Source organism: Curcuma longa, chromosome 6 (assembly GCF_044706935.1).
Source record: "Curcuma longa cultivar G26 ecotype Majalengka, Jawa Barat chromosome 6, ITB_CL_G26_1.1, whole genome shotgun sequence".
Lineage (NCBI taxonomy): Eukaryota > Viridiplantae > Streptophyta > Magnoliopsida > Zingiberales > Zingiberaceae > Curcuma > Curcuma longa.
In genome coordinates, this window is record NC_133866.1 from 2,679,625 (window position 1) to 2,694,062 (window position 14,438).

General features: G+C 41.3%; 2 protein-coding genes and 1 pseudogene across 2 annotated transcripts; all 3 read left to right on the forward strand.

Annotated features, from left to right (window-relative positions):
* Nucleotides 1–5,029: 5,029 nt before the first annotated feature.
* On the forward strand, nt 5,030–7,877 carry LOC141831024 (E3 ubiquitin-protein ligase WAV3). Its single transcript, XM_074718477.1, has 2 exons — nt 5,030–5,579; nt 5,736–7,877. The coding sequence occupies exons 1-2, from the start codon at nt 5,247–5,249 to the stop codon at nt 7,758–7,760; spliced, it is 2,358 nt and encodes a 785-aa protein (XP_074574578.1). The 5' UTR covers nt 5,030–5,246; the 3' UTR covers nt 7,761–7,877.
* A 1,051-nt stretch (nt 7,878–8,928) lies between these two features.
* On the forward strand, nt 8,929–11,768 carry LOC141830772 (phosphoenolpyruvate carboxykinase (ATP) 2-like). Its single transcript, XM_074718200.1, has 10 exons — nt 8,929–9,188; nt 9,281–9,453; nt 9,534–9,687; nt 9,774–9,858; nt 9,926–10,026; nt 10,113–10,411; nt 10,492–10,665; nt 10,753–11,167; nt 11,250–11,418; nt 11,537–11,768. Exons 1-10 carry the CDS (start codon nt 8,929–8,931, stop codon nt 11,678–11,680), a joined length of 1,974 nt encoding a protein of 657 aa, XP_074574301.1. The 3' UTR covers nt 11,681–11,768.
* Nucleotides 11,769–12,828: 1,060 nt separating this feature from the next.
* LOC141831113 (phosphoenolpyruvate carboxykinase (ATP) 1-like) lies at nt 12,829–14,021 on the forward strand (annotated as a pseudogene).
* Nucleotides 14,022–14,438: the final 417 nt, after the last annotated feature.

The following is a 14,438-nucleotide window of genomic DNA, read 5'->3' on the forward strand; positions in this document are numbered from 1 at the left end:
GTAGATGCAAGTGTTGATACAATCGTGTCCATGTGTTATAGTTTTGATAGTTGACATCAGTAAAGTTTAGAGCAAAGTATGAGAAATCTCACTTGTGCATCAAGTGTACAGGAAAGTCTTTACAGGTAAGAAGACCGAATGTGAGGCAAAGGAAAGTCCAAGAAAGTCGAAAAGTAAACTCTTGGCAAGAAAAAGTCCTTATAGGTTAGAAGGTCGAATATGAGACAAATGAAGTCCAAGAAGATCGATGACCAGATTCTTGACAAGAGAAAAAAGATCGAGTGCATCATGGATTAGATGTGCGGAAGATAATTTAGATGAATTCAGTAAAAACTTTCATCAGTCGATTAGTAATGATATCCAGTTGACTGATGTTGGTAGTCGATCGAAAAGTAATAATCAATCGACTAATACTAAGTTTTTAGTCTGATTCTAAATACCAGTCGACTAATATCCATGTCAGTCGAATTGATTTGAAGATCGATTTGACTAATAAATAACTTCAGTCGACTGATTCTGTTTCGGAAACAAACAAAATAGAATCGATTCAATTGATTCTTCACATCAGTCGACTGAGTCTGTTTCGAAAGCAAATAGAATAGAATTGATTCGATTGATTCTTCATATCAGTTGACTGAGTTTATTTTAGAAGCAAACAGAATAGAATCGGTTCGACTAATTCTACATGTTAGTCGACTAATTCTATTTCAGAAGCAAACAGAAGAGAATCGATTCGACTGATGACTCGATTAATCTATAACAGTCAACTGATGAGTAAAATTAGTCGACTGACATTTGAAATTCGATAAAATTAGACACCATTTCAGAAAGTTCAGAAATCATTATTGGTCACTGACCAAATTAGTTGATTGGTATGAGAAATCAATCGACTGATCTCAAGAGAAGCTGAACATGTTTAAATGGTGAAAGTTAATTGTTGATGGGAATTGTTCATGCCATCTTGCTTCAAGTTTTTCTTGCTAAAGTGCTGAAGAATCAATCTGGTGTTTAACTACACAACTGGAGCAATCCCTGGAAGAAGAAGAAGTAAATTCATCAAGATCATTGTAAAATTTCTTTTCTTTTTCTTTGTGTTTTTTTATTGTTCTTGCAAAACATTGTAATCCTACTGTAAGAGGATTTTTTTGCCTTCGGAATTTATTCGAGAAGGAGAAGGTTTAGTGGAAGTAGTGAGCTAAGAGTGGATCCTTGGATTAGTCGCTTCAAGGAGGCAGATACCAAGTAAAATCATTCAAGTTAGCGTTGTGTTTGTAGTGTGGTTGGTTCGTAAGAACTTTTCCACTGTCATAAATCAAGTCTAAGCGAGTTGAGCTATTTAACCCCCCCCCCCCCCCCCCCCCCCCCCTCCCCTTCTAGCTCGCAAGGTCCTAATAGCAGGAGCTTGATAGGAACTATAGGTGCATGTTAGAAAAGTTCAAGTAGGTTGAAACTTGGCAAGGAAAAGATTCTAATTGTGTGCAAAATCCAACAAAAGGAGTTGGTAGAAGTCTAAATGATTCTTGACAAATGAAAAGTCCTAAACTCTTAACAAATGGAAGCCCAAGTGTTTCTTGGAAGATGAAAAGTCTCAAGAGTGAACTATTGCTAGATTTGACATATGCCAACGGTGATCTACATGTCTGTAGCGGTGTTAGATGGATAGCTCAAGAGACTTAGATCGAGCAAGACTCTAAGGCAAAGCTCTAAGGATTGAAGACTTGTTGAGGAGAACTTGAGGGGAGGGAGCATTATCAAAATATAGACATGTAAGATAAGAGATCAAAAGAGAATGTCATTTTAGGCATTTGGGTAGTTGTTTTATATTTAGTCATGTACTTGATCAAAATAAAGCTCTGAATGCCCTAGCACTCATCTTGAAACCTCTTAAATCATATGAACAACAACTTTGAGAGCTTAGAGAGTAGTAATCAATGTTGTGTTGTATGTAGGGTTAATTTGATTGTCTGATTGAAGCCACTTGTATAAGTATATTTTGGTTGATTGAATTACGATTTGGTTGCTTGAAATACGTTGTTATCTAACAGTTGTCTCCTTACTATTTATCTATGATTTGGTCGACCATATCCACTTTTGATGGCCTAGATATCCACATGTCATCCTCCGTCCAAATAAGCTTTAATTATATTTGCTAAGTGGGTCCTCTGATCGTCTGGATCACTTCTAGTTGCTCGAAGCTAAACTTATCCCTATCATAGTTTTGATCCAGTGCTTATTAGGATCTCTATCGCCCAAAGATTCGATCGTCTGGATTCACTTTCGGGCACTGAGAACCCTTGTAACACAAAATTTTTTGAAGCATTATAGAATATGCCTAATATCTAGTCTGTCTGATCTACTAGATCTCCTAGTATTTGATCTATCTGACCTATTGGAACTTCTTACTTGTCTGGAGTTCACTCTTTCAAAACTCTCCTTTTGCCTAGAGTTCAAATCCTTCAGGACTTTCACACTTGCCTAAAGTTCACTCGTTTAGAACTTTTTCCTTTGCCTAGAGTTCATTGCTATAGGACTTTCACATTTGCCTAAACTCTAAAGTTCACTTCTTTAGAATTTTTGCACCCACTTAAAGTTCACTCTTTTTGAACTTTTCTGTTGCTTAGAGTTCACTCCCTTAAAACCTTTACATCTAATTGTTTAACATCTAGTCGCTTGCGACTTACTAAGACTTCTAATCAACTATCAAGCATATGATCATCTTTGACTATCTTAGACTTTACACTTGACTGTCTAATATTCAATCTCCTATAACCTACTAGGACTTTTCTTCTACCAAGTCCTTGGTCAACTTTGATTAAACGTCAATTGCACCAATAATCTTCTTCTTTTTATAACTATCCAAATACATAATTTCCTTTCAACATAGATTAAACATCAAAATTCTATTCATTAGACAAAATAAATTTATTGTATTAGCTAGCTGAATCAATTATATTGAGTATCAATCAACTAAATATTATTGGTGCAATCGACTTTTAGCCAAGGTTAATCAAGTTGACGAAGCTCGAGTTGACTCTAGTTGAGTTTAGATATTTGATCAATATGTTAATTGGTTGAGTAAGAATCAAGTACGTCAAAATTGATCAGATACTTGATAAGAAATGAGAAGTACAAGTGGATTATGGTTGACCGGATACTTAATGGTCAGAAGTCTAATAGGAGTTGGCAAAAGGAAAGTCCCATTAGGTCATGAAGGACCGAACACTTAGCAATCGAAGATGGAGAAATCCAAGTGGATCATGATTGATCGGACACTTGAAAATCAAAAGTTCAACAAGGAGTTGACTTGAGGAAAGAAGTCCAAATGAGTTATAAAGGACCAGACACTTAGTATGAGAAGAGAAGGTTTAAATGGATCATGAAGGACTAGACATTTGACAATGAGGGAAAACCTAATAAGTTATGGTTGACTAGATGTTAGACATGAGACAAGAAGTTCAAACATGTCAAGGAAGATCAGATGTTTGACAAATGACAAAGTCCTGATAGATTAAGATTGACCAAATGTTGAACAACGAAAAATCTGGACAGGTCAAGATTGACTGGATGTTAAACAAATCAAGTCTTGGTAGGTTGAGATTAATTGGATATAAAAAGATGAGAATTCAATTTTGATAAAGATGAAACATGAATATTAGTCGATTGATAGGGTGTATCTATCGATCGATCGATGAACTCTAAATCCTGAAATTGAAGTGTTGATGTCCGGTAATATTTTCTTTATGCTTATATTTTATATTTATAAGAAAATATTTTATATGAGATTTCTTCATTTCTTTCAAAGGAAATTTTTTCATAGTAAAAATTTTGATTTTAATCTATGAATCACTTGGCCATGGAATAGATTATAGGATCTGAATTACATAAACTATTCTTATTAGTATTTATGATTTCTGTTATTATTGTACATATTTGCTACGCTTATTCTTTGTATTTAACTTTTCAAATCAAGTACTATTCATCCTTTTTCCTATGCTAGCATTTTGGTTTTATGATCCACAATCCTCAATAAGTTAGCAATGCATTATTTTTATATTATTTATATTATTTTATCATATTCATATTTGCTAACAAGCGAGTAAATCTTATATTTACAAGAGCTAAAAAGGAAGAGTTTAATTTAATTTTTCAAATGAAATTTGATCACTACAAAACTTTTTAAAAGTACTTTATTCTTTTAAATCAAGTATAGAAATAATAAAATTCCAACACTGGCCAATTTATATTTTACCCCCTGCAAAATTAGAATAAACACTGCTACCCAAACTGGAGAGGTATGGGTGAGAGTAGCACGGTGTTTCAGGATAAGCTTGCCGATTTCAAATTAAACCAGAGTTGACCGTTGACCCATAGACCACTGTTTCTCTCCTCTTCTGCAGTGGTAATTAAATGCTGGCTCTGCTCTCTGCTACCTTCTGCCATTATCGAACTCCGCAATGACCATCCCTTCCCTCATTTGACTTTTCCTTTCTTAGTAAATCTAATTGAAGATTTTAAACTTTCTCTGCCGTTTCAGCTCGTGGTAGTACGTCCCATGCAATTAATAATGAAAAATGGAGGAGTGGTTGGGCGCAAAGAGAAAATAATAATGGCGCTGGTTGATTTGCTCCAGGACAGATTACTGATGGAGTGGGAATGCTAGAGGTGGAGTATGATACGGTTTTGACTTTGAGATCCATGCTTAGAGCTTGTTACTGCTGCAGTGATGGTGGCAAACCGAACAGGCTCCGCACTCGCCTTGTTTATTGTTTGTTTAATCTCCGGGGCGCAGTGTTGGAGCAAGCCGAGCTTCATGGGATCCAGGGAGGAAAGCAAAGCTACGAGTTAATGGTTTGTTTTTACGTGCAAATTCTTCGTTACTGTGGGCATTTCTAGGCGCCTCCCTTGCCTACCCGCGCCAGGTCTGGACAAAGTAGAGTAATTAATGAATTAGAGCAGCGGTGAAATTTAAAGCTGCTGATAAGGTTGCTTATTTGAGAGACTGAGAGAGAGAGACAGAGAGAGATTAAAAGTATCGAATTAATTATTTCATTCTGCTGTTGCTGTGGCAGGAAGATGATTTATTAGGTTTCCACGGTGACGATGATGAGGTTGCTGTAGTATATATAGCAATGGCAGATCTGGAAGAGGTGTCCAAAAGAGGGAGAGAAGGCCAGAGAAGGGAGATATTGGACGGTAATAATTAAGTTGCAGTGGAGGAGGAGAAGAAAAGTGCTGAGGGGAGAGGTATGGGAACGGGAGGGTGGCGGAGAGCTTTCTGCACGGTGGTCCGGCGAGAGGCGCCGGAAGGGATGGCGGCCGAGAGGGCCGCAACGCTCAGTCCTGGCCCCAGTCCGAGGAGCTGCGCCAAGCTTGGATTTTTATCCGGCGGCAGAGGGGGCAGTAACCCGTCCACGCCGCGGCTGGTGCCGGCGCCGGAGCTTCGGGAACCACCGGCGGTTATGCCTGCATCCGGGACTCCGACCACCGCCGCCGCCGCTCTGTTTCGTAGAAAGGCTTTCTCTACCCCTTCGTCTCCGAGATCCCCTTCCAAATTTGCCCTCTTCAAGCACCTCTCTAAGGTTCCTCTTTTTCTTTAAATCGATCTGATCCGTAGAGATTCCTGGCTTTTGGCTGTGAGATTTGATTGTAGAATGATGGAGGAAGGCATTCGGGTTGCTTTTTGGCTTTACAGCTTTTTGTTCTCATTCTAAAGTTTGCAGCTTGTTCTTTGGCAGAGTCGCTGCCGGATTTGTTCACAAAGCCTGAAGGCGAGCCAGGAGACGCCGGTGTTTACGGCGGAGTGTTCCCACGCTTTCCACTTCCCCTGCATCACCGCCCACGTCAGGAGCCACAGCAGCCTCGCCTGCCCTGTGTGCTCCGCCGCCTGGCGCCAGGAACCCTTCCTCTCGGCCATGAACTGCCGTGACGAAGACACAGAGCGAAGGATGGTTCGTGAGGCGGAGAACCGGAATCCCAATCGGAGAACCGACGGCGGAGGGAGAAGCGGCACAGACCAAGGCCGCGAGCAACGGTTTGGTACGAACAAAGTTGCCGTCGCAGATGCGCCTTCTTCCAAGGTATATGACGACGACGAGCCGTTGCTCCTTGCGCCTAGAGCCAACCAAGCCGGTGGCATACGATTTAATCCCATACCGGAAGCCGTCGACGTGGACGACAAGGACGAGGAGAATGGTGACGAAGAGGACTTGCCTATCCATCAGTCAACGCCGAGATCCCGCTCCAGCGGTCTTCAGGTGACCGTTATTCCGCAGGCAGCTCTGCTATCGATGGGGCGGCGCCACCGGACATACGTGGTGGCGATCAAGGTGAAAGCGCCGCCGCTGCGGTCAGCTGCACTCCTCGACCAGACCAGCGGTCGCGCCCCGATCGACCTGGTTACGGTGCTGGACGTGAGCCAAGGCATGACGGGGGAGAAGCTCCAGATGCTTAAGCGCGCGATGCTGCTGCTGGTTTCGTCGTTGGGCCCCGCCGACCGGCTCTCAATGGTCGCCTTCTCGGCCTCCGCGGGCGCGAAGAGGCTCTTCCCTCTCCGGCGGATGTCGAGGCAGGGCCAGCGCGCCGCCCGGCAGATCGTCGAGAGGCTCGTCGTGGTGGGTGAGATCGGAGCTGCCGCTGCAGCTGGTGGCACCAGCGTCGGTGACGCACTCAGGAAGGCTACCAAGGTTCTGGAGGACCGCCGAGAGCGCAACCCGGTGGCCACCATCATGCTCCTCTCCGATGCCGTCCAGCAGCAACACCTACGCGGCCAAGAGCAGCCCAAGGAAAGCAACATCCACATTAACGATAAGCCCTCACACTCGCCTCGCGGCACCGGGGGCGGCAATCTCCGTCCGCATTCTCTGTCGACAACAACCACAGCCGTCGCCACCACTCGCTTCGCGCATCTGGAAATTCCCCTCGAAGATGCCAACGGAACTAAGGAGCCATTTCAGAGGAGCCAGGTGCCGTCGGAAGGCGCTTTCATTAAGTGCGTCGGCGGTCTCGTGTCGGTGGTGATGCAGGACGTCCGCCTCCAACTCGTGTTCCCATCTGGCGAAATCTGCGCCATGTATCCCTCCACCGGTGGTTGCAGCGATGTGGCTATTGGACCAGAGGGCTCTGTTCTCCGCCTGGGGGATCTTTACGCAGAGGAGGAGAGGGAGCTTTTGGTGGAGCTGCGAGTGCCCTTTCCCGCGGTAGGGGAGAGACCCGACGACCATCACCGGTTGACTGCCAAGTGCAGCTACCGCGATCCAGCCACCCACGATCTCTCATTCCCGGAGGATCAGGTGCTTCTGCTGCCGCCCCTCTGTCCAGAACTCGGCGAAGCCTCTCTGAGGCTCCGCAACGTCTTCGTCTCAACACGGGCAGTGACCGAGTCGCACCGCCTCACCGAGCTCTCGGACTACGCCACCGCTCACCACCTGCTCTCCTCCGCCCGCGCCTTGCTGCATCAATCGGCTTCAGGATTCGAGGACCACCAGCTCATCCGCAACCTGGACGCGGAGCTCGCCGAGCTACAGCAGCGACGGCGCTGCCTTGCGCAGCACCAGCGTTACCATGATCAGCCTCGGGAAGAAGCGATCTCTCCGTCGGGGAGGCAGAGGCGGCGGAGAGAAGCTCCGGCGGAGGTGCGGGGGGAGGCCCTGACGCCGACGTCAGCTTGGCGCGCCGCCGAGCAGCTCGCCAAGGTGGCCATCATGCGCAAATCGATGAACCGGGTCAGCGATCTCCATGGGTTCGAGAACGCCCGGTTTTAGTGAAAGACCGAGCCAAACCGCTTACATTAATAAATTAATTTCCTTTATCTTTTTGTTTGTTTTTTCTTTGTAAACATTGTTGGCCAGGGGAAAGATTGAAAAAACTTATCGTTGAAATTGGGTAGGTTACGATTATGAAAAAACAATTACATAAATCTTCTCCCTCTTAATTTTTAAGCAAAGAAAATTTCATTCTAACCCTTTAATTTTTGTTTAGTTTTCTAAATACACCTATCATTTTGTTATCATTGTTTAACTCTCCATAATATATAAACTTTTATTATTATTATTTAAAAAAAACAATTATCATTTTGTTCTTCTCACTTTATAGATGATATTGAAAAGCCTCTTTGAAAGAACAAGATCACAAATAAATAGATCATTAATTGAAATTAGTTTTTTATAAATTGATTTTTTGTGTGAGTGTTGATTCTCATGAGATTAATAAAAGTGTGAAATAGACTAAGATACTAATTTAAGATTTGGTTTGCATTAGAGTAGATCAATGGATACACACTAAATTTAAAAATCAGCCTTTACTTATGATTTAGAAGCCCTCAATAAGGCTCAATTTTAATTGTTAGTAAACAAACTAAAAGAGTTAGTGAGCGAGTTCCTCCAAAAAATTAGAGTTTGAGTATTTAATTAAAATGAATCAAATTAATCGAAATCAAAATTAAACTGAATTTTTTTAAATTAACCGAATCGATTAAATTTTTAAATAAATATCAAATCGATAAAATATCGATTAATTCGGTAGAAAACTAAATTAATGATGTATAATTTACTTATTTAGAAATTTATCAATTATTTTTTTTATTTTAATTAATTTAATTTAATTAAACATTTTAAAATTAAAATCAAATTGAATTAATTATTTTTTTTAAAAAAAATAAAATTATTAAATAATTAAATTAAAATTTTAAATTCGATCGATTCGATTAATTTATTCCCCAAAATCTTATCCAATTATACACACAAAGCATATCTTGAAAGAGTCAACGCTGCATGCGTTAGATCCTATTTTCTCGATATAGATATTTCCAATCAATTCCTTATCATATTTGGAACAGTCCAAACACCTATATAAATTGACTGCTAGCCTTCCATTGTATTAATTACTTCTCCTCCCTCTCGCTTCATCTGCTCTCTTGCGATCGTAAAATAGATGGCGGACGGCGACTTCAGCGTCTCGAAGCCGTCGAATGGGCTGGCGAAGATCCGCACTCAAAGCAGCGACCATGGCATTTGCCACGATGACAGCGCAGCACCGGTAAAGGCACAGACCATCGACGAGCTCCACTCTTTGCAGAAGAAGCGCAGGTCCTCGCCCACCACCCCCGTTCAGAAGACGCAGCAGCAGCAGCAGGCCTTCATTGCCGCCTCCGAGGAGGAGGAGCGCCACAAGCAGCGACTCCAGTCCATCAGGTAAATGAATGAATCCATTAATTACAGTGATGGTTTTTTATCTATCTCAATAGTTGAGTTGAGGATTCTTAAACCACATTCGGACATGGCAGTGCGTCCTTGGCGTCCCTGACTCGTGAGATGGGGCCGAAGCTGGTGAGAGGCTACCCAGCCAGGAACGCAGAGGTCCCAAAAGCCAGCAGAGTGCATCATGTCACGCCGACCATCAGCGGCAGTGACAGTGCTCTCAAGTTCACACACATCCTCTACAATCTCTCCCCAGCAGGTACGTACGCAGCTATAAAACTCTCTGTATCTGTTGGGTTTGGCTAATTGCGTGCTGTGTCTATGGCTCTATGCATGCAGAGCTGTACGAACAGGCCATCAAATATGAGAAGGGCTCGTTCATTACCTCGGCCGGGGCTTTGACCACCTTGTCCGGTGCCAAAACCGGCCGCTCTCCAAGGGACAAGAGGGTTGTCAAAGATGAGACCACTTCTGAGGAGCTGTGGTGGGGCAAGTAAGAGACCCAAAACATCTCATCAAATTAACCAACCCTTGATTCTTGTGGTTAAATGCAATTAATATATAGTTGGATATGTACAGGGGCTCCCCTAACATTGAGATGGATGAGCATACATTCATGGTGAACAGGGAGAGGGCCGTTGATTACCTCAACTCGCTCGACAAGGTACTTTTTTTAAAAAAAATTTACTGGTAGACAAAAAATTAATGTGACTTCATTTTGGCACCCTCAGGTTTTTGTGAACGATCAGTTCCTCAACTGGGATCCCGAGCATCGGATCAAAGTTCGAATCGTCTCGGCAAGAGCCTATCATTCCCTGTTCATGCACAACATGTAAACCAAAATGAGAAAATAAGATGGCAGACATGAATCTTGTTCTTCGATCACAGATGAGAGCATAATTACTCGAGTGTTTGCAGGTGCATTCGTCCGACTCCGGAAGAAGTAGAGAATTTTGGTGTTCCAGACTTTACAATTTACAACGCTGGACAGTTCCCCTGCAACCGTTACACTCACTACATGACTTCCTCCACCAGCATTGATCTCAACCTCGCAAGGAGGGAGATGGTTATCCTCGGAACGCAGTACGCGGGGGAGATGAAGAAAGGTTTATTCAGTCTGATGCACTATCTCATGCCTAAGAAACAAGTTCTCTCCCTGCACTCTGGCTGCAACATGGGCAAAGATGGTGATGTTGCTCTCTTCTTCGGATTATCAGGTATTGTTAAATGCCAACGCCAGCCTATCTTCCTTCGGATGATCGGTCATGAATTTTAGTCGCTTTCGGTTTGTTTTCAGGCACAGGGAAAACTACTCTATCTACTGATCAGAACAGGTTGCTCATTGGTGACGACGAGCACTGTTGGAGCGATAATGGTATTTCAAACATAGAAGGTGGTTGTTATGCAAAATGCATCGACTTATCCAAGGAGAAGGAACCTGATATCTGGAATGCCATCAAGTTTGGAACTGGTATAGTCCTTTAATCTCCTCCTCTTATGCAAAAGTGTTCTGTTCTTAAGCATGATCATATCATTAATCATCAGTATCGACTTGCAGTGCTCGAAAATGTAGTGTTCGATGAGCACACTCGGGAGGTAGACTACGAAGATAAATCGGTTACGGAGAATACTAGAGCTGCTTACCCGATCGAATATATACCGAACGCGAAGATACCATGTGTAGGTCCACACCCAAGGAATGTGATCCTCTTGGCATGTGATGCTTTTGGTGTGCTCCCACCTGTTAGCAAGCTCACATTGGCTCAAACCATGTACCATTTCATCAGTGGCTACACTGCTCTGGTAGCAGGAACAGAAGATGGCATCAAGGAACCTCAAGCTACATTTTCGGCATGCTTCGGGGCCGCATTCATCATGCTTCATCCGACCAAGTATGCTGCAATGCTGGCTGAAAAAATGGAGAAACATAATGCCACAGGATGGCTTGTGAACACAGGCTGGTCTGGTGGAAGGTGAAATCTCTCACACATCTTCCAAATAATACTTGTGGATTCAATGGTGTGTGTGATCCAAGGAACTATTTTTTGTTTTCAGGTATGGTGTTGGAAAACGTCTCGAGTTGGGATATACCAGAAAAATAATCGATGCCATACACTCGGGTAACCTTCTGAATGTCGAGTACAAGAAGACTGAAGTTTTTGGGTTGCAGATACCCACTCAAGTTGAAGGGGTGCCTTCAGGGATTTTAGATCCAGTTAACACTGTAAGTATAAGTTGTGATGCTACCAAATGGTTTAGTTGCATTCCTATCGAAAAAAACAAACTAGTGCGAAGGAGGTTTTTATAGTATGCTTGATACATTGATGTGTGTGGTTTCACAGTGGGCAGATAAGGAGGCCTACAAGGAGACTTTGCTGAAGCTGGCAGGTCTTTTCAGGCAGAATTTTGAGGTGTTTGCCAACTACAAGTTTGGTCAGGATGAGAAATTGGCTGAAGAGATTTTTGCTGCAGGGCCAAATTTCTGAGATATATATGCAAGTTGAAAGAGTGAAGGAAGGAGGAAAATGAATAAACATGGTTTAGGAGATTTGAAAGTTGCTAGGCTTTAGAATAGTGAGGAAATGGAGAGAGTAGCTAGACTTTTTTCTTTAGTTTGCTAGTGATTGTCTTCTGTTTTATCAATTTAGTAGATTTGAGTAATTTCTAAATTCTGAATGTTTTCTATGTGCCTCATCTAATTCTAAATTAGAAGGAACCAGGACAGAAGAGGAAAGGAATTTAATTACAAAATCTAAAAATGTAATATAGAAAGGGCTAATACATAATTGACAATTGAATATATATATGCAACTTCATTTTCTAAGAAAGTCTCATGCCACTTTGAATGAGGATCCACCAGATTCTAGTTTACAAAAATTATACTTAGCTAAGGCACAGAAAACAATTCTGAGACTGTTTATAGTAACTTCATTCATTGTCTGAATGTATCGCCTTACAAATTGTGTTCAACATGAGCCTTTTTATGGAGAGAATCTCGGTGCCTAAGGGCATTTCTAATAGGGGATATTTGAAAAAATATCCCCACATATTAAGGGAATATTTGTGAAGGGATTGGAAATCACGGGGTAAAAAGTTTTGGCCCGTGATTTCTAATTATTTTATTATAAAAAATAATATAATAATTAAAATTAAATAAAAATGAGATAGTAGGTTAGGGTCCATTGTAGGTTAGGGTAATATCCGTTTGTATTTGTTGTAGATTTTTTATTATTATTTATTTTTTAAATTAACCGAATCGATTAAATTTTTAAATAAATATCAAATCGATAAAATATCGATTAATTCGGTAGAAAACTAAATTAATGATGTATAATTCACTTATTTAGAAATTTATCAATAAATTTTTTTTATTTTAATTAATTTAATTTATTTGATTTAATTAAAATTTTTAAAATTAAAATCAAATTGAATTAATTATTTTTTAAAAAAAATAAAATTGTTAAATAATTAAATTAAAATTTTAAATTCTATCACTTCGATGAATTTATTCCATTTATATTGTCCTCCTTTTCCTCATCCCAAGCGTCGATCTCATCTAATGCGGCCCAATATCAGTTTGACCCTCTATAGATCACAAAATGTCCCCAAAATCATATCCAATTATACACACAAAATGTCCCCAAAAACTACTCTATCTACTGATCAGAACAGGTTGCTCATTGGTGACGACGAGCACTGTTGGAGCCATAATGGTATTTCAAACATAGAAGGTGGTTGTTATGCAAAATGCATTGACTTATCCAAGGAGAAGGAGCCTGATATCTGGAATGCCATCAAGTTTGGAACTGGTATAGTCCTTTAATCTCTTCCTCTTATGCAAAAGTGTCCTATTCTTGAGCATGATCATATCATTAATCATCAGTATCGACTTGTAGTGCTCAAAAATGTAGTGTTCGATGAGCACACTCGGGAGGTAGACTACGAAGATAAATCGGTTACGGAGAATACTAGAGTTGCTTACCCAATCGAATACATACCGAACGTGAAGATACCATGCGTCGATCCACAACCAAGGAATGTGATCCTCTTGGCATGTGATGCTTTTGGTGTGCTCCCACCTGTTAGCAAGCTCACATTGGCTCAAACCATGTATCATTTCATCAGTGGCTACACTGCTTTGGTAGCAGGAACAGAAGATGGCATCAAGGAACCTCAAGCTACATTTTCGGCATGCTTCGGAGCCGCATTCATCATGCTTCATCCGACCAAGTATGCGGCGATGCTGGCCGAAAAAATTGAGAAACATAATGCCACAGGATGGCTTGTGAACACAGGCTAGTCTGGTGGAAGGTAAAGTCTCTCACACATCTTCCAAATAATACTTGTGGATTCAATGGTGTGTGTGATCCAAGGAACTATTTTTTGTTTTCAGGTATGGTGTTGGAAAACGTCTCGAGTTGGGATATACGAGAAAAATAATCGATGTCATACACTCGGGTAGCCTTCTGAATGCCGAGTACAAGACGACTGAAGTTTTTGGGTTGCAGATACCCACTCAAGTTGAAGGGGTGCCTTCAGGGATTTTAGATCCAGTTAACACTGTAAGTATAAGCTGTGATGCTACCAACAAATGGTTTAGTTGCATTCCTATCGAAAAAAACAAACTAGTGCGAAGGAGGTTTTTATAGTATGCTTGATACATTGATGTGTGTGGTTTCACAGTGGGCAGATAAGGAGGCCTACAAGGAGACTTTGCTGAAGCTGGCAGGTCTTTTCAGGCAGAATTTTGAGGTGTTTGCCAACTACAAGTTTGGTCAGGATGAGAAATTGGCTGAAGAGATTTTTGCTGCAGGGCCAAATTTCTAAGATATATATATGCAAGTTGAAAGAGTGAAGGAAGGAGGAAAATGAATAAACATGGTTTAGGAGATTTGAAAGTTGCTAGGCTTTAGAATAGTGAGGAAATGGAGAGAGTAGCTAGACTTTATTCTTTAGTTTGCTAGTGATTGTCTTCTGTTTTATCAATTTAGTAGATTGAGTAATTTCTAAATTCTGAATGTTTTCTATGTGCCTCATCTAATTCTAAATTAGAAGGAACCAGGACAGAAGAGGAAAGGAATTTAATTACAAAATCTAAAAATGTAATATAGAAAGGGCTAATACATAATTGACAATTGAATATATATATATGCAACTTCATTTTCTATGAAAGTCTCATGCCACTTTGAATGAGGATCCACCAGATTCTAGTTTACAAAAATTATACTTAGCTAAGGCACAGAA